At 34.4% G+C, this 21983-nt stretch overlaps 1 protein-coding gene across 1 annotated transcript; it reads left to right on the top strand.

Annotated features, from left to right (window-relative positions):
• The first annotated feature begins 785 nt into the window (after positions 1-785).
• Positions 786-21408, top strand: LOC127870941 (small conductance calcium-activated potassium channel protein-like). Its single transcript, XM_052413528.1, has 3 exons — positions 786-1229; positions 14068-14152; positions 19119-21408. Exon 3 carries the CDS (start codon positions 19146-19148, stop codon positions 20661-20663), a length of 1518 nt encoding a protein of 505 aa, XP_052269488.1. The 5' UTR covers positions 786-1229; positions 14068-14152; positions 19119-19145; the 3' UTR covers positions 20664-21408.
• Positions 21409-21983: the final 575 nt, after the last annotated feature.

Genomic DNA, 21983 nt, shown 5'->3' with positions numbered 1-21983 from the left:
TCAAAAAATTTAACGACAAAAACAGAACTCTCCAAATTATTCAATCGTTTCGCGTTGCAACGCTTTATAATTTTTAGGTTTTAAAATCGTCAAAAGATGCATATAATGGCTATATTAGAGCATGGTTAATGTTCAGTATTACTGTTTCCTCACAAATATCATAACTAAAACGAAAACTTACGAATCTGAAACAACTTTTTTTCAATTTTGTCAATTTACCAAAGCGTGAAAAGATCCCTTTAAATGGCTTACTATAAAGACATTGTGACCACATATCTAAGCTAACTTCAAAAATGTTCTAAACGGGGGTTGCCTTAATGGTTATTGTAAACTTGTGTGAAAAAAACTTAAAGTCATTTTTTTGCCCAATCATCATGAAACGTGCTTATCAATTTTTCCTTATCTCAGCCGAGTTTGAAAATCATACTGCTCAGTTGGAAAATATGTCTCTAGGGCAGCGGGGCTGCAGTTTTCATTTGTTCGTTATAGTGATAATTTGGCCGAGATAGAAAATGGTTCTGTTCCTAAACAAGAGCTGCTTAGAGTGGCCTACAAATTTTCATTAAATGACCATAGTAAGATATTATACCAGATCGGAAAAGTAAAGTTTATCAGGTGAGCGTCTTTAGACTTTTTGGTCCTCTTGTTATCATTTATGTAAGACAATTGAGTTTGAACCAGAAGTTACTGGATTGAGATGTTACATGGTAGTATATGGATACGGTGTTTTGTGTTTGCAAAATAAACGACACAAAACATGTTAACAGTATAGCGCTTAGATGTTTCAACAACTCTATGTCATGTTATTGTATCGTCTATTGATGTTTTACGGGCGACGATTGGCTAACAACAAAACTACTACTACTCTATCATAGTAATAAGTATATGTGTGAACGGCTGCAAACTTGTATATTGGTATATAACTTGTTGCGCCGTGTTTCTCTAGGATATCACGCGTGTTTACCAGACGGTTATTTTGGAATTAGATATAAGCCACTGAATGTTCCGCAATCTTTATACAGCAAACGGGGAAAACCGAAACGGAAAAAAAATGTTTTAGTATTTTCCAGCGTTGACAACTTGTAGTTTAGTGCAACAAAATTATATGTACGTTTGTGGTGGCTCGATGCAATGTTCTGATGGTGTGAATGTGAGAAAACCCGGACGGGATTTGACAACTTTTTGAAAAGACTACATTTATACTTGGGATTTGTCCTAAGTTATATTAGGTATGTATTATAACATTATATTATTTTGATTCCGTTTTCCTATAACATCGGACATTTCGGAAAGTGCCGGACTAATATGCCTTGTTTTAATTTAGTAAAAAAATGCATTACGCGCATAATTGGTAGAATAAATCAGCTAGAGAAATGAAATATATATTAATTAATTATCAAAATGAAATTTAATTGAAGCAAAAGCCAAACACTGCATGCACAATTAGTCAGTTAGTTTGATTTATGTCCTTTTCTCATATTAAAACCAATTATGTATTCGTGCATGTGAAAATGAAGATTTCCGTGATAGCAGATACATGTCTCATTTTTATGTGGTACGGTACGTTATTGAAATAAATAAGTATTTATTTTGAAAGCATCCAGTTTAGAGCAAGCTATCGATGTTAGTGGAAGATTTAGACATTGGATTGGAACACGAAGGAACTAATTAATGAATGCCAACCTTAAATGAAAAGATACATAAAGATATATATCGGAAGATTAGATAATTGTTTAGATAAATAAATCACAGATACTGATTACTAAAGGAACGAATTAATGACGGAAAGACCGAACAAAAAAAAAAGAAACTAGACTATGTGACTTCTAAAACGTTCATTTTACTGGCCGATCTTTAGACATCCGGATTAATCCTTGTAACAGATAAATGTCATTGAGAACATGCTGATTTTTAAGACGTGTGACATTATGTATTGGTGTCGACCGTAAATAACGGAATATATGTGCGTGTAACATTCGCGCCTTGTCGTTTTACCATCAATGGCAAGCTATTCCTAATTCCTGGATATTGGAAACAGTGTGTACATGCATAATATGTTCACAACCTGTTACTGATTGGCTTTATTTGTAATTGTATAAGTACGCGGGTGTTTATTTCGTATTTTATCAAAGCGGCTTTTTTCTTTATGTTCTCTTTTTAACATCACTTTCGTCCGCTGACGCCCACACAACGCACGCTTTTTCACGACGTGATTATTTGCGTTATATTACACTAACACATTGCGTCATTCTGAGAACGATTCGACACCATAGTTATAAATATATATGTTTCGTTTATCGAATAGTTGACAGCCGAAACATAAAAAACACTAGTTGCGAGCGCCATATTGACGCAGACTCTTCCTGTGTTCATGAAGGAAAAAAATTGTGTCAGGTTACACCTAAGATTATATAAGGTGAGTTTACACCTAAAATTTATATAAGGTGAGTTTTTTTCAAATCGTTTTCGTCCGTCGTATAGTTACTTAAGCGGCTAAAACTGCAAAAATGAATGGTAAAGATCAAATGTCTGTTTTTATCATGGGTAATTAAACCCTTATTTAGCACACAACTCTTAAAAATACATTTATTTTTGAAATATTTAGAAATAAACATTTTGGCAAACCAAATATCATGTACAATGGCATACTCTGCTGCTTGTAAAGGGAAGCATAACATTGTGTATGCAAATCAGAATATTGAGAACGACTTTGTGAAGACCGTTGACGTACTAACTCAGGATAGAACAATGAATAGGATGTTCTCATGGCGTATTGTTTTCTTTTGTGTTGTTGCGCTTCATATAGAGAAACAAAGAAGTAAACTTAAACCAGAAACTTTAAATATATATGTTTTTAATGTTGATTTACCGTTTTGGCCATGTTGGCCTTAAACATGTCTGCGCTTCAGAAAAATTTAGCTCATACTTACACCATAAAATCAAAAATCTCGGAAGTACTTTTACGTCACTTTTTGGCGTCGGTGGATGCTACACTAAGTGAGTTGTTCGTACCTAGCGCGACCTTTCCCACTCGTCCCGCGAAGTTATCTAATGAACACCGTAATTAACTTAGCGATCTAGTTAACATTTCCCCGGTGGTGCGATATTTGGTGTTTATGATACAATGCGACTCATCAGTGATGACGTGCTTTCACCAACTAACCGGTTTTGTATATTATCATACATGTGGCACTGACGCCAGTACGCAATACTAGTGAACAAGTATGCATTAAATTTTGTCCTAGTAAATGGCTTACAATGAACGAGACGTCGAAACGTCAACGTTTTTAGTTGTGATTCCGAGATAATGATTTTTTCATGTAAAACAATTAACTGTATGTTTTGTTTAACTCGCAAATTGTCAATATCCGACTTGGAAATATAATTGTGTTTTGGCTAGGGTAGTCAAGCGTCTCGTTTGGTTCGATGTCTATGTTTTAGCACGCGCTACACGTACACTGTATAGCAAGTATTGTTTTGCGTCTTAATTAAATGTTTATGAGGTGAATTAAAAATAATATTGAGAGTCTGATATCAGGAGCATGGTCAAGCTGTCGCAGTGTTCATCGTCATCAAAATTTATATTAAATAAATAATTTAAAAAATAGTTTATTAAATGTTCAGCAATAAATATAATTCTGTCGCATTAAAGAGCATTCCTTTGTAAATGCCTTAAATGCTGAAATATATAAACACCTGAGGCCAAAAAATGACAAATGTCGGCCTAATAATATTTATGGAATTTCCTTATTAGTGTCTGACACATGATGATGTATCATGTTCATATTAAAACGCAGCTGTCATCATTTTGTAATATACCCAAGTCATTTTAAGCACCATATTAAAATATTATTGCAGAGATGTTTATCACAGTAGAAGTTGCTAAAGGGACTTAATCAATCGCAAATTTCCTATTATCTTAAACAATTATATATTAGACCAATTCTAAATTATTATATTTGCAACGAAAACGGTAAACTAAAATATAAATCGTCCCTTAGGCTCGGACATGTGACCTCTGGAAGCAAAATCTAACGCACAATCAACACACAACGAGGCTTTTGAATATCAGGGTGCATGATCAACGGGGTTCACATGGGGTTTACACACGGGCTTGACAGAATGTTAACACATCGGTAAGAACTTTATTTTTGCAAATATCTCAAATTATTGAAAAACATTTGCAAAATTCTTTAGTGCATAAAAGACAGTTTCGCTTGCAGTTTGGGTCGATATCTTAAGATTAAAAAAAAATGAATGCATCCGAAATTGGTTCCACATTTTTGACAGGTTGAGAAAACGATGTAAATTTCACCTTGTACATAAATGCTGTACACATCGAAATTGTGGCCAAGAATACGGTTTTATTTTATAACGTAATTCTGACGTATTTCACATTGCCATAAGCATCATAAAAATGCACCTTTTTGAAATTCTTAAGAAAACTTGTTAAAAAAAGATATTTGAAAAAAGCACCACTTACCGGTGTGCTTACATTTGTTAACGTTTAATTGTGAAACCCACAAAGTCACGTGATCCTGCAACTTGTATATGGAAAAGTTTAAGATGCCATAATGAAAAAACATGTTTTGCTAACATGTTTTTATCAATGAAAAGCGTTACAAATCCTTTAATATTTTTCCGATATAGACCGATGATTATCTTAAAACAAATCCATATTTTAATCATTTTTCTTTGTCTGGATTGTTTTTACTGGTTTGGATATGTTAGAAACAGCCGCTTTATACGCGGTGCAATAAGGGGCAAAGTAACAAATTATATGACAATAGGCTTGGCAAAAACAACGGCTTTGTTGGAGCTTGATGACAAAACCTATGCTACTATGATTGATACAAACGACTTAATCAGTCGATCCATTTAGACTTACCTACAACTGGGGTGCTGCGACAGACGTAAACACAACACGTTATATGCATAGATAACGAAATAATTAATGAAATAAATTATAACCCATTCCCACGCAGAGGCAAAGTTAAAATGGCTAAACCGTTACTCGCAGCCTGCTCAGGTTTTATGCTGTTTGCTTATCATCAGTGTCTAAGGGTTGAAAATGAAGCCTTAAAAACTTGATTCTAGTAAGAAAGGTCTTTAATTAAATTTAACTTTCGAAGTGACTACAATCGCGCCAAAATAGTATCTAAGTGGTAAGGGATAATCGTTGGAATTAGTTAAATGAACAACGAATGAAAGTTACGTTGCGTAGAAATAGCCTTATGTGTTTAATTTGCGCGCATCAAGCTAAAAATGCTGCATGGATATTATTATAATATAAACCGAACCCTATTTAAATTATAACACTTTTTAACAAATATGTGTAAAGTTAACATGAGAAGTGTATTTTACCATCTTATTTCAGGAATTTTGTTTATTGTACATAAATAGTTTGAAAGCTATGTTCGTTCCTTGTTTGTCTTAATCTCAGCGAATATCCTGTATGAAATGCTGATAGTTGCACGAGCAATATAATAGTTCTTACTTACGTGTACATCACTTAGGAACTAATCGTAATTAGGCACATGTTTGTGTGTGTTGTGTTCCTGGCTTTATTGTAGTACTCACATGTACCAAACTTCAGCTGATAGGTGTGATGGTGAAACTGATGTATGCGTTAGAGCTAAAAGTCAGGATGGGATATTTGATACAATAGTGAATCGCTTTGTTTATCAACTTTTAACAAAATGTGACACAACTATGATTCTTTTTTATATCTTTGTTTAACTATACTGATTTTTAAAATTCGTTGATTCATAAAGATCAAATGATCACTTTAAAAAACATGACCGACACCACGCAATCATATTTGAATGAATTTATAAGGGTTCTTATATGTCCATACAGCACTTTGTATTCGTTCGCATTTTGCATTCTGGTCTATATATGCATTTACCTGTCAGAACATGTATATGAAGACAGATTAAACAAAATACTTTGTTGTCGTTGAAAATAAAACTTTATACACAGTTGTTGTAAATAATGCTGAAAAAATTCAAACAATATGTACACATATTTTACATTATAAACCATTAATCGTGTACAGAAGGATTTGCTTTGTCACATGCTGTTGTCGTCCAGAAAATAAAGTTTAATACACAGGAAATGATTCTATGTCAATAATAAGAGTCCTTTAAAATACATTGGTAATATTAACCCATTTATGCCGAGTGGACTCTCCCATCCTTCTAAATTGGATCATTTCATTTCCAAAATTATGGATGTCTGGTATATTTATTTCTATTTTTAGAATATTTCTTACAGACATTCCTTTAAGCAAACAGCGCAGACCCTGATGAGACGCCGCATCATGCGGCGTCTCATCTGGGTCTACGCTGTTTGCTAAGGCCTTTTTTCTAGACGCTAGGCGTAAATGGGTGAACTTTTGTAATATTGTCTAATCATAACATTCAGAAGAAAAAGTGAATAATGTTTGCCTTCACCGGAGTATGAATGTGAAACCATGTAATGCATTGCCACTGTACCATTAACGTTAAAAAACACAACAACGTGCTGTGAACATTATTGAATCAAAATCCAAAACATCGATGGAAAGCATCACAAATGCTGTATTGGTTATCTTGTTTAAATGACGACTATCCACAAAGGAAACAATTTTGTTTATTATTTTGTTCTTAGTAATTGGCGCCGTTTGGAATCGAATCTATGCTTGAACAATTTAGTTGAAACACTCCCAATTTATATGTGTTGAATGTTACAATTTTTCATCGGTGCCATATAACTATTATATTTTATTATGGTTTACCGGTAATATAAACCGAACAAAAGTGTTCGTGTCTGACCTTTATCTCAAAAAGACACACTGAGAATGTTCATGCCAATGCTTGGAACTTATTTATTAGAAGTAACGTTAGTTAGCGTATAAGTATGCATTAGCATGCAAGTTTTCATGTTCGTCATCTCCGTACTCCGTAAAGCGCATCGGTCATCAACAATACGTTTTCACCAATCGGTAACCAATCGGAAATTAAATGTTAGGTTAATAGGAAGTTTAAATTTATGAAATTTAACAGGATGAGGTTAATTGCTAAATGAATACTATTTCTTTACGTGTTTATTTTCATTATTATGATTACACGTTTAATTGGAATTCAAATAACTGCACAGAGGTGTCTGCTCTTACATACTTGGGTTTCCGCCATTTTCATGGATACAACTATTCATGATGAATTATAACATGGTATTAGGTTAAGCAGCATGTACTTCTCATATATTTAAACCGCGTTTCGCATTGCTAAATGTAATATAGTTATCGTTATTTTTAAGAAATATGGCTTGGTTTTGTGTGGCGTCTTTCAGTTAAAGTACACTATTTGCTATTTAAGATTAAATACACTGCGTGTAGACGAGTACTTATGTTTTACAACAATTTATAAGTATCAAAATTGTGCTGTGTTTTGTTTTCTTGGAATTTACGAACATCTTAATGATGCTGATACAAGTATGTATGTTTATCTAAAAAACTATTTATTTCCGCACAATTTGCAATAACCATAACTAGAGGTAGAATTAAGCTTATATGCGCATGAATGAACAAAATTCGTATCAGGCAATACTTTCTAGAGTTATTAATGTTGAACACGAATACCAAGAATACATACAACAAAATAATGATCAACAATTAAGGAATCATTAACAGCTGAACGAATAATTCTTTGGGGTTTTAACATTTTCAACTTTATACTATAAAATAGACCATGATCCACTCGCTCACCATACTTCGACAATTATTCGGAATGAGAACAGCCGGCCACCACCGCCGTCAGAGGAAACAAATTAAGCGCCTAACCGAGCTGGCATAGGCCTGCAATATCTTGGCAAGAAGGACGACAAAAAGCTCCAAAAATGTCAATTAACCATAACGTTCCGTCGCCGAGACGAACGAAATAGAATCAGCAAACAAAGCGTGAACATTGCACAGCCGTATCTAGGATTTCGAACGTATATATGTGTGTGTGTGTGTGTGTTGCGTCAAGATAAACAGAAAAGCAACCACTTATCCGTCTGTTCTCCTGTTATTGTATTACCTGTCAATCGAGTATGCACAATTTTGTTAACCCATTTATGCCGTGTGGACTCTCCCATCATAAGAGATGTCTAGTATATTTATTTCTATGTTTATAATATTTCTTAAAGAAATTCCTTTAAGCCAACAGCTTAGACCCAGATGAGACGCCGCATCATGCAGCGTCTCATCTGGGTCTACGCTGTTTGCCAATGCCTTTTTTCTAGACGCTAGGCATAAATGGGTTAAGCTGTCAATAAATCTTTTTTCCAAATACGATGTTTGTTTTCTTTTAAGATTTCCAATCCTGACCAACCTAAAACAGTATTGGGATTCAAACATGGTTTTTATTGAATCATTCTTAAACATTATTGGCATTAAAATATTGCATTTTGTTTTTGATTTTTTTCTAATGTCCTTCTTTCAATGTCAAATGGTCAGAAATTATCGTTGTGTGCACTTCGATCCCCCATTCCAATTTCTTGGCATACATAGTCAACATCTGTCGCATATTGAACTTAAACAGAAGTTTCTTTCAATTATTCATGCTCAATTCATGAGGCTTAATACTTGTTACTTAGTTTGCCTGTGTTATCCTTTACAACACACATTTACTGAAAAAACAACAACCAAGCATTGTTGCATATCAGGGGTTGTGATTCCTTCATGAAACTCACATTTTTTCCCCAAAACAGTCGATCAGTCGATTGGTCACAATTGGCCGCGTATTTATTTAATTACTTCAAAGTCATTTAAATTGCATTTACATTTTTTTAATACAGATACAAAGCTATATGTATCATGGAGCAAAAACGTCGTTTGATGTCTGTTGCTTAGTATTTTTAAGATTTTTTAAGGAGATTGTTAATGTATTACTTTTGTGTTTTTCTTATGTTTTTGTTATTGTTACTTTTTTTTCTTAAAAATATTTTGCCCTCATAACTGGTAAGGTGTCGGCTGATGAAGTCTAAAAATCAGTGATCACAAAATTATCATTTTTGACACAGATTCTGACAGCGAATAAATGCTAGTTATATTTCCTTCAGCTTGAACGTCATTCAGGGGTGGCGTACGGGTTATACATCTGAATTTATTTGCATCAATGATGGTTTGATAAAAATATTTCTTATTAACCGTTGACATCACTTGATGGAAAGCAATTATAAATTGGTTTAACGGATGTTTGCTTTTCAAACATGAGCAGAACTGTCTGTTGTTAGTGAGAAAGGTTATAGATGATTGCACCTTGGACGTTATTACTGTTGATATATAGTTTAATTCTAAGACGTTTGTAGACGGCTGTTGATTGGACATGTTATACATCTATGTAATTTGACATGTTGTTTAATCATTTAGCGATCAATTTACATACTGATGCGTTCTTACACTAGATGCGGTAGTTCAATCCAAAAATAAAACGTCATTATAATTTTATCATGTTTTTCATTTTCTCGCATGCCAAAAAGAAAGTGTTTCTCTAAAACTGTGGTTAACATTTAGGTCTTCACATTTTTGGGTTATAACCTATATGTTATTCATACTTTACATATTTCTCTTTTACTCATGTAGCTTTAATAATTTAATCTATACTGTAAATAAAAATGTGACGCATTTATTGGTTAGCGAAATATTACCTTTCCGTAAAGCCATAAGTATGACCGTTGGATGGTTACTAGCTTGCTCACATCTGTAACTCATTACAGAATCATGTATTAGTCCCTCATGCTAGCTTGTTACGGTCATTATGCTTTGAGCGGCGGATATTTCATATAAACAAATAACACTGGCGTCAAATATTATAAGATACTGTTGTTATGTCGTAAACAATTTTCATGTGTGTTTGTGTAAACACTGCTGCGGTAATATCGCATGTTTTGCATCAATACTAATTTCTCAACACGTATTATTCATGTTTACTCAATTGCCATTGTATGCATAAGTTAACGAAGGTTGAATGTATTGTTTAGAGAATTGTACACGTAAAAGTATTCCCACGAGGTCACATTGATATGTCAGCATTGTTATGATATGTATTTAACATGTTGAATGATTGCAGTGCCCGAGCGATCTATTTAGGAAGCAAATCGGTATGTAAACAAGTAATTTGGTATTGAATTTCGGATCGTAAAATTGTATTTTTTAATTTTAAATTCTTTTATTTATTAAATATGTTGCACTGATCAACATCATGATTAAATAATATTTATTTTAAAATTGTATTGCCTTGAACCGAACCTTCGACATTGTAGCGAGAATTATACTTCTATATAGACTATTCTATTTTCAATTAAGCAGTTAGACAATACTGGCGTATTTGAAACCTTGCTTTCATATATTTAATTGCTTGATATATTTTTAGACACACGTTTTAAAGAAATCATGTAAGCTTGTCGACGATATTAATATTGCATTCAACCCCTGTGAAACTATCAATGGCTTGACAGTTTAGAAAGATACCCAATCAGTGGGTGTTGATCTCTGACCAACAATCTATTCACACTTGCTAATCAATACCAGGAATTATTCAACCCGCGAGTGTACGTGTTTGGGGCTAAAGCGATCGTATATGTGATTCCCAAAGAGAAAGTCGGGTAATAATTCCATACGCGTTACCTTTACAATAATAACGGGCGCCGGCATATAATTATTGCACCATATTTCACCCTGTGGTGTTTGACACCGTGTTATGCATGCTATGTATAGCATTTCCACATGTGCACAATGGTGTAATTCTTGTAATGCACGTGAATTTAGTCATATCTTTAGCAAACTCTACAAAAATGTATGCATTATTCAATGAGCACACGTGGCGAGTTTAAAATATTATCCTTTTGGTGTAATAGTATGCTTCAATGAAATATTTTATGTTTACTGTGCATTTAACTGAAAACCTTGTTATTTATGTGCTTGCTTCTTTATTACTGCAAAACACAACTGGGCTGCATGAATGGTATTGAACAATTATTTTAAAAAGGTCATTAAATATGACCTGATATTATTGGTAGAAATATATATATGACGTCAACTAAATAGCTCGCAAATATAAACTTTACACTGATTTGTATGCACAAGTACCGTTTTTAAAATACAATATAAAAGATACAAATATCTCTAATTATAGAATCATGTGTCATGATCATAATTACGGAAAGTTGATAGTTTACAGGCTATATATTGGACAATACCGTTGTTGATGTATCGTTGATGTTGTTTGCTTAGACCCACTGAAAAAACGCGTTCATTGATATCTTACGTAGTCGTTATTGTTTTTGACACGTTTTCACTGAGTATAAATCAGTAACAACTATAACAATATGTGAGCATATATAAATAAATACGCGGACATTTTCATTTTGTTATTTTACTCGTTTTCACATAGCATAAAGAAGTAAACGTATTTAATTATATTTGAGCACATGAAACAAAAAACATAAGCTATACGTGAAACACAAATAACTGTACGTTTTTATAAAATATAATGTGCGAAACTGGTTACTGTGAGTGCTAAGAGACATCAGGATACCAAACGACTCTGCATATGTTCACTTAAATAGTCCACATGTTGGTATCTCAAGAGACGTGCTCTTACATAAATTATTCAATAGAATGATCTGCTTTAAGGCTAAGTGCCTTCATACGACAAGGCCCAGTGTTATATGACCCACTTTGCCTCATTAGACACAATTGATTTTGCCCCATGAGTTGCTGTCTATGTCGCAGCAGAGCATAACTTTCTATTTAAACATCAAGCCATTCAACGATACGTTATCTACAAAAATATATTTATTTATATATATATATATATATATACATATCTTTTGTGAACTGAAAATACATTAAAATGAAAATCGTGTGTTAAAATCAACATCTAGCGTTATCGAATTGATTCGAAACGACATTTCTTTAAAAAAAAATCACAAAGTCAAATTATCAGAACGTATCTAAGAATTATTTATTAATGCTTTCTTCAACACAACAATTTTCTTAAGTTAGCTCCGTCAACATATATTTAATAAACGTGCTTAATATGCATTGATATATTTTTTTGTATAAATCCTGTCAATCATAAAGGTTAAATTTTGAAATAACCTTAGATTCCATTTCCCGAATAGAAAAAAAAGTAGTTTACGTGTCCTCTGCTAATGCTACAAACATATATTATGAGCCTTGTTCTGAGAAAACTGGGCTTAATGCATGTGCGTAAAGTGTCATCCCAGATTAGCCTGTGCAGTCCGCACAGGCTAATCAGGACGACACTTTCCGCCTAAACTTGATTTTCGGTAAGGAGGAACTTCATTGAAACCAAAAATACCATAAAAGCGGAAAGTGTCGTCCCTGATTAGCCTGTGCGGACTGCACAGTCTAATCTGGGACGACACTTTACGCACATGAATTATGCCCAGTTTTCTCAGAACGAGACTTATATAATTGTTATGTAATTTTTTATGTCGTATAATTTGTCTCGAGCGCGTTGAAAACTAAGCATTGTTACCGTACATGAATTTCTTACAAACGGACGCGTTCTTTGTAGAATAAACGCCATTAACTTCCATTAGACCAGCAGCCCTTAATAAATGCATTGAATAATATAAGTCGTGTTCTGGGAAAACTAGGCATAATGCATGTGCGTAAAGTGTTGTCCCAGATTAGCCTGTGCAGTCCGCACAGGCTAATCAGGGACAACACTTTCCGCCTAAATTGGATTTTTGCTAAGAAGAGACTTCATTTTAACGAAAAATGTCATAAAATCGGAAAGTGTCGGCCCTGATTAGCCTGTGCGGACTGCACAGGCTTATCTGGGACGACACTTAACGCACAAGAATTAAGCCCAGTTTTCTCAGAACGCGACTCATATTCACTGTGGATTTAATTTTTATGACCATTTCGGTCCAAATTTGCATACGCTGCGTTGGTAATTATGCTTAACATGGAAAATTTACAACATTCCAAAAGAAGATGTATATCACTAGATAATTTTACCCATGAATAAGTAATTGACTGGTTGCTTGTTTTGGAAAGCTCTGTTCTTGCGCAGCGCGATTGTTCATGATATATGGATTATTTGTTGGTTTGTGAACGTATTGTCAGTTCGTGAGCGGTCATATAAAACATATTTCAGGAAATGAATGAAGTGACCGTAACTAATTAGGTTGTCATTCACTGATATGGTCCGCATTGTTTATTATTTATCCCGCGTCATTCGAAAATGTATCTTATGGTATATGCCTTATGTCAAACGCGGACAGCGTTACTCACCAGACTGTGTGGATGCGCAGGCTGGACTGAAGCTACGCTGGTCGAGAATGGCATAAGATCCATGTTCGTATGGCGGGGGTGGTGTGGTCTTAATTTATTATTCAAAGAATTTCTACAGGTATCATTTTTACCAGTAAATGCAGTAATTTGAATATCTTTTACATTTATTTAATTTACAAAATAGTTTTGTAAACGGGGCTATGGTTGCTATTGACTTTTAACTTATTATTTGTGTCTCTAATTTTTCTTTGTATAATTTAACAATGTTTTGTTCTAATTATGTTCGTGGAAAATAGTTTATTATATTTGACTATAATCTCACATGTACATGCAAATTTTTTACATAAATATATACAATGCATGTTGTACAAATAAATACAATCACAAAGACATCAGTGATTCGAGACTAAGTTAACCATACAAAGCATGTTGAATTATATAGTTCATAATCGTATATACACTGTAAAAACATATGCTATGGATTCGGATCTCAACATATCCGAACCGACGTGCCTTAAAAACATAGGTTACAAGTAACATGTCTAACCGTTTATGGTTGAACAAAATTACTATGTAAAAGCTAAAAATAAAAGTTTTACCAACAGTCAGGCTGGTTATTAATATACAGTAGCAACTATTAATATGTAGAGCCTGTAATTAATAATTAACACTTATATGTATGCTCTCAAACCATGACTTTCCCCTTTGCACTAGCCATTGGATAAAACTTAAACTGATTTTTTTACTTATTAAGTTAATGTTTATATTTTCAGACCATGTGTAGAAATCGACAATTGAAAGAATGATCCTGGTTGCTTCAACTCATTACCAAAACGTATGGAACTCAACATTTAAACGGTGAGTATTACATGGCTTTTGGAACTGTTTAATTGAATTTAACCGATCAGTTTTATGATTATTAAACATTACATTTTACCGGTAAGTGGAGTATATATATTTGCACACTTCATTTAACCGGTAAGTTTAGTATGGATATTTGCACAATTCATTTAACGGGTAAGTGGAGTATGGATATTTGCACACTTCATTTAACCGGCAAGTTGAGTATGGATATTTGCACACTTCATTTAACCGCAAGTTGAGTATGGATATTTGCACACTTCATTTAACAGCTAAGTTGAGTATAGATATTTGCACACTTCATTTAACCGGTAAGTTGAGTATGGATATTTGCACACTTCATTTTACCGGTAAGTTGAGTATGGATATTTAAACACTTCATTTAAACGATAAGTTGAGTATGGATATTAGCACACTTTATTTAACCGGAAAGTGGTGCACACTTCATTTAAACGGTTAGTTGAGTATGGATATTTGCACACTTCATTTAACCGGAAAGTGGTGTACAAGTACTAGACTAACTCAACATTAAGCTAAGTGGTATTTTGCTTTTGACACTCTACATATAACCGGTAAGTGGTGTATGGGTTTGGGAACTCTATATTTAACCGGTAATTTATATATGGTTATTAAACATTACGCTTAACCGGTTAGTGGAGTATGTATATTTGCACACTTAATTTAATCGAAAAGTGTTGTACAACGGTTAGAACTCTTCATTTAGCTAAGTGGTGTTTTGTTTTTGACATTCTACATTTAACCGGTTGTGGTGTATGACTACTGGAAGTCTTCATTTAACCTGTAAGTGGAGTATGTGGAGTATGTATATTTGCAAACTATATTTAACCCGTAAGTGGTGTATGGCTACTGGAAGTCTTAATTTAACCTGTAAGTGGAATATTTATATTTGCATACAACATTTAACCGGTAAGTGGTGTATGGCTACTGGAAGTCTACATTTAATCGGTAAGTGGAGTATGTATATTTGCATACTACATTTAACCGGTAAGTCGTGTATGGTTACTGTAAGTCTACATTTAACCGGCAAGTGGTGTATAGGTTTTGGCACAATATATTTTACCGGTTAGCGGTGGTTTATGACTATTGACACTCTATATTCAACCGGAAGGTGGTGATTAACTAGTGGAACTCTCAAGTATGGTAAAAGATGGATAATCTAATCTAGAATATAAGAATTCTGTATTGAACAGGTTAGTGGAGTGTTTCCATTGGAACTCTACATTTAACCAGTTCATTGTGTATGGCTATTGGCGCTCTTATTTGGCAATTTATGTATGTCCGTGTCTTGATCCTGATCGTGTATGATATAAAGAAATGATAACTTGCCTTTAATTGGTATGAGAAAAATATGGTCATTTGGTACGTAGTATTTTTCTCTGTATACCAGTGTCTCAATCATAAATCCACTTTCAGCTGTAACGCATATGTACGAGGAACAAGTTTATGTAAAAGCAAAAATGTATCATTTTGTTTTACCTATTATTAATAAAACCGATACCTATGCAATATTTGTTAACTTAAAGGTTTCACTAAATTGAAGGTGAATGAGTCTTCGAATTTCTAAGGATTATTCCAAAGAATGTACGTTTTACAATTTCATTTAAATAAAATCCCATGAAGCATTATTCAATCGATACTTTACACATGATCAATAATTTTCGATTCTTGAAGTTCTATTACAGTTCCAGTTGTCATATAAATGGGAATAGAAAAGCGACAACATTCATGCCACAATATTTAAAATAATATATTTATTAATAGCCAAGTATACGTGTAATTTGAAAGCATGATTTGGTTTATTGTGTACCCTTTTTTCTAGTGCTGCGGTGAGATAAGCGTAACAATATGGTGTCTGGAATGGACTAGCCATTGGAATGTTCGTGTTGAGCTAATTCTAGAACCATTGTACAGAAAGTGCCGGCTCTAATTAAAGCCATGTGCCGAATTGCGTAGACGTCAATTACTACATCCTTTTATCTAGTCAGTCTGCTTGGTGTATTTTAGAATATTGGTGGTTATGCTCAATTACATTTGTTACAAACATATGTCGAATGTTAGTGACCTGTAACATATATGACATTGATCATTTGTCTCGTATGAATTGTTGCGTTAACACATAAGTCAAGTTTATTGCCATGTTCCCTCCTAGATAACCGACAAATCCAAGAGAGAACATATTGACAGTGTAAATCAAGATGAAAAGTATGTTACAACCCGGGAATGAATAAATTATAAATAATAAGCTATACGAATTAAAAAGGTAATAAACTGTGTTGTAAAGTATAGGTGTTCATAATGGCAAAGTAAGTGTTCTGACTTAATTACATTTCGTTTTAAATAATTTTCTAATAATAGTTAAATTTTGTAATGACATATCTACGTTCAACATCTTTTAGAAGCCAAACTGCATTTAATATGTACATATGACCAACATTATTAACTATAGATTTCTCTAGGATATATCTTGTATAAATTCATAAACTGATAATCTTGAAAGATTGTTACTCAAAATAAAGAAGGCGTTATTAATTTATTAATATAATAACAAAACAGTAAATACTGAGACGTAGTTCACGACTTCATCACTGAAGATCCTCTATACAAAACTAAACTTAACCCATTTATGCCTAGTGGACTCTACCATCCTTCTAAATTGGATCAATTTATTTCCAAAATTATGGTTGTCTAGTATATTTATTTCTATATTTAGACTTTTTCTTACAGAAATTCCTTTAAGCAAACAGCGCAGACCCTGATGAGACGCCGCATCATGGGGCGTCTCATCTGAGTCTACGCTGTTTGCCAAGGCCTTTTTTCTAGACGCTAGGCATAAATGGGTTAATACTAATCAAATAATGAGTTTTTTAAATATGCGTTAACTTTCAAGCTTTATTAAAAAAACTTGATAACCTCGTCCTGGTGATAGATAAAGAATCAAATTTTATATTTTATTTCAGCTTCAGGGCTTGTTACGGCTCTGGTTTTTCAATCATCCCTTACCTGCGGTAGCGCAAGAGCTTAAGAAATCACATAAGACATATATACCGTATTTAAAAAAGTATGACTGGGACAATTCAATAAAACCTGTTGCATGAAAGACGGATAATTATTTTATTGATTGCATGTAATCATGCTCATTCAGCACGCGCTTATTCCATAATGACGTCTTTGATGAATCCTATTAAGGTATCATTACATAACTTCTGACAGGTTGAGGATATTTTTGCTGTCAATGTTCATCAATCTAGTAATTTATTGGGACGGATTAAAATCGAACAGGCCGATATATATTATGCGCCATGGGTTGGTATAGTTTTCAGCTTACGCAGTTATATTTTCTGCTAGATATAGTTAATCTTAACTTCACTATTAATGAATTATTATATGTTGTTTGAATATAAGCTGTATTTCTTTCTGTGAATCTATGGATGCATTCGCGTTATGTGTGAATACAATCCTTTAGGACAAAATATGTGATTTATAAGTTCCAATGGCATCTTTAAGAACTATGTTTTGTTTTATTACTCTCGAAAAGTCTATGCCGTTATCGCTTATATTTACCGAGATTTAGCAAATTTGGCGAGACACCTTTCTTTTGTCGAAATGACGCAATAATCGTAAATGGTACGCAATTAACATCAGATTCTGATTATTTAATGACGTTTATTTAAGAAATAATCGACGGGTAACCGTTGATATTACCGCAATAACCAACGGTTACCAGTCGATTATTTCGATTCTAACACGATTTCATTAATAAGTTACCCGCGAGTTGAAGGTTATAAATGAGAAATACATGTATATTAACCGAACGTCCTCCACTTTTCCGCGAAAACGTGACGTCAACACAACAATGAAAATCAAATGACGTCGTCTTCATTCATAAACAGTGCGCGGACAATCAAAAGTGACGACATACTAACAACCGTTGGTATATCGGGGTAATAACCCACGGTAGATTTCCTTCTTTGTATATAGAAAACAAGTCACGTGCCGTGGTAGAATTAAGAAATAATCCACGGGTAATTGTTGGTTATTGCGGTAATAACCAACGGTATGGAGTTCCGATGCGTAGGAATTAAACCACGAGGGCGTAGCCCGAGTGGTTTGATAACAAGCATCGGAACGACATACCGTTGGTTATTACCGCAATAATCAACGGTTACCCGTGGATTATTTCGATTCTTACACGATTTCATTAATAAGTTATCCGCGATTTAAAGGTTATAAATGAGAATTATATTAACCGAACTTCCTTCACTTTTCCGCGAAAACGTGACGTCACCACAACAATTACAATCAAATGACGTCGTCTTCATTCATAAAATGTGCGCGGACAATCAAAGTGACGTCACTTTAAACAACCGTTGGTATATCGGGGTAATAACCAACAGTAGTTTTTTCTTTGTTGTATATAGAAAACAAGTAGCGTGCCCTGTTAGAATCTGGTATATCTTTGCATTGCTTGATAATCTAATTTATTATTATTTTTTGGTTTATGTTTTCAATAAAATCGTATAATATATTACTGTATATTGCCGTGAAGAAAATTACAGGATGTTTAAAGAAAATTTAAATCAATGTAACTTAATTACTGCTAGTCTCAGTAGCAACTGGGTAATATCAAAACTTTTACTTTTAATAACTTATGTCTGGAACGATGTGCTAAAACATTGATACGTCAATATAAAGGCATTGAAAAGTCGGTTAATTTTGCCTCTGAAAAGATTTAATTTACTCCAGTATTGTGTAATGTCAATAAGACGGGTTTTCTCACGACGCGATACATATGTATCGCAACTTCATTACACGTACTTCGATATTTCTTGTTTATTTGGTGTATAGTTATAGCATGACACTGTTTATTTTCGTTGTACCAAAAAAGCCAACGTATCATTGTTAAACCCTCAGATTAACGTAGTTTCTTTCTTTGTATTTTCAGAATTTTCCCATTTATTGAAAGCAAGCAATGGACTCCCCCGATCGGCCTCTAGTCAACGGTTACTGGAAGTACCCCACCTACGTCAGCGCCGACCCCGTGAAACTGAGCGCCAGTGCCGAAAACGTCAACGTCAACCATTCCGACAACACCAGCACTCAAAACCTAATCATGCCTCACCGGAAGCGAGAGAGTGTCATGGACACGAGAAATCTCGGTTACCGATTGCGAATGCGCAAAGAACTGATTGGACGAAGAACGAGGGTATCCGATATGGCGTTCTTGCTGGCTATATTCGGCATAGTTATAGTCATCATAGACACGGAGTGTCAGTTTGCGAAAGCTTACGAATCAACTTCGACTATTTCCGTATATCTTCGGGTGATAACGTCGGTAATGACGATTGGACTGTTGGTCTCAATAGTTTTGTATCATGCAATTGGCATTAAACTGAGACTTGTTAGCCAGGGTCTGACTAACTGGAAGCTAGTGACCACATGGAAGGACTTTCTAAAACTAGGCACAGAACTTCTTGTATGTTCCATTCATCCATTTCCATTCTCAACCTCCGCAGAATTGCCAATGTACGTTACTTCAGTGGATGAAATGCACGCGTTTACAGTTCAGACTTTGCCACTTAACTCAATATTGACAATTTTGATGTTCATGCGAATATACTTACTAATGCGTTTTCTGGTAGTTCACAGCGCACTCTTTTGCGACACGACCGTGCAAAGTTTGAGCGCTATGAGCAACGTGAACATAAACGCTCAATTCGTCTTCAAAGCGCTGATGACGCAAATGCCCGGATGTTGTCTGATAACGATTATGGCACTCGTGTTGATAGTGAATAGCTACTCAGTGCGCATGTGCGAATATTACACGCTTGAAGCGCACAGGGGGACATTCTTTATGCAAGCAATCTGGATGACGTGTGTGACGTTTTTGACGTTAGGTTACGGCGATGTCGTGCCAAGGACCACGTGCGGGAGAGTTTTCGCCATTTGGACTGGAATGATCGGCGTCGGACTTATGGCATTATGCGTTGCCGTTCTTACGAGGAAATTGGAACAAACGCGCGGCGAGAAATACGTCCATACTTTCGTGCAGCAAATAAAAATGGATAAAGTGTACAAAAACTCAGCGGCGAGGGTTGTCACGGAGTTTTTAATCCTAAGCCGATTACGCCGCCAGGGCGTCGATCCGTCGGAGGATCGGTTCATCGTTCACAAGCGTCGTCTGCTGCATGCCGTACGGAAGATGAGTCACGCTAGGTATTTACGTACGCAGGTCGGGGAATCGTTGATAGGTCCCGTTGAAGTTATCAAAAACGTCAACGAAGTGTTTGACGTCATCGAAAAGCTCCGTGACGACCAGGATGTCGTCAAAGCGCGCATGCGCAGTATGGAAGACATGATGACGTCAATGCACGAGCAGCTTCGCGATATAAAGACGTTAGTAGCCGCGAACAGAACTGCTTTAGCAGAATCCGATGCAAATTCTACCCGAGCTCAAATAGAAGTAACAACTTCATCCAGTGATAGTTAATAGATTACGGTCGCAATCGATGTCTAGAATGTCCAGATCGCAGTTGTACCTTTTAAATGCAGAACATGAACTGGATATAAACACATATAGATATATATAGAAATATCAGTGTCAAATATTTCTTTTGCGTTTGGGATACGAAAACATGTGAAAGACCTTTATTATGCGAAGAAATTAACTGCAAATGGAGAGGTACTTCATCGATACCGTGCCCTTAGTGTTGAGCAGTTGTAAGAGTAAAGATTAAGAATAAAATAGATCTTATAGATACCCATAATTTTGGATTATGAGTGAAATCCGCGGGAAAGTTGTTGGAAAAAGCGTGTGAATATCAGGCTGGTAGTTTAAGAGATTGGATCAATTATAATATGTGGAACGTTCTTTTGAAATAAAATATTTGTATGGGCCATGCTGTGAAAAGTGGGTTTAATGCATACGCGGAAAGTGTCGTGCCAGATTAACTTGTGCAGTCCGCGCAGGCTAATCAGAGACGACAATTTCCGCCTAAACAAGATTTTTACTAAGAATAGACTTTCTGTAAACGAAAAATACCATAAAAGAGGAAATTGTCCTCTCTGATTAGCCTGTACGGACTGCACAGGCTAATCTGAGACGACACTTTACGCAAATGCATTAAACCCCATTTTCACAGAGCACGGTCAATATATTATATATTCTGTGCGGCGATCAGTCTAAATAATATGAGTTCCAAATATTTTAGGAAAATAAAAGATGTATAAATATATGTTGTAATACTACGTTATAAGCACAATAGTTGTAATAATAAAAACAGAAGGGCTGCGAAATTGTTTTTGGTAGACATACCTGTGGTATATGAGAACAACAAACTTGAAATATGCTTACTCAGATGTAACTGTTCTTTTTTCAATCCTTAAAAAGTTGTTCACATTAAAGCTACATGTAAAAACTTATTGCAAGGTCCATAAAACGACATTATTTTCAAGATACATTTATTCGGCAGTTTAGGGTTTTCTTCCAACGTTGAAAAATTAAACTCTTGTTTTATTATCAGCACAGTAAAGTATTCTGATTATATTTTATTCTTTTAACTATTTAAAATATTTGTTATTGCTTAAATGACTAATTTTGTCAAACTTGTTCAAAATTTACTTAGTAAATATAAATCGGTCAAGACGAATGTGTAAATATACGTTTATATATATATATATATATGTTTATGTTTATAATCGATTAAGTGTATATATTTTATTTTATTGGATACTGAAATTAAATCATTATTGCTATGACTATGTTACATATTTTGAGTGTATATAATGAATTGTTCATCGCATTTGATTC

Source organism: Dreissena polymorpha, chromosome 3, assembly GCF_020536995.1.
Source record: "Dreissena polymorpha isolate Duluth1 chromosome 3, UMN_Dpol_1.0, whole genome shotgun sequence".
Classification (NCBI taxonomy): domain Eukaryota; kingdom Metazoa; phylum Mollusca; class Bivalvia; order Myida; family Dreissenidae; genus Dreissena; species Dreissena polymorpha.
Note: the sequence above shows the minus strand (reverse complement) of the source record. Positions and strands in the feature narration are given on the sequence as shown.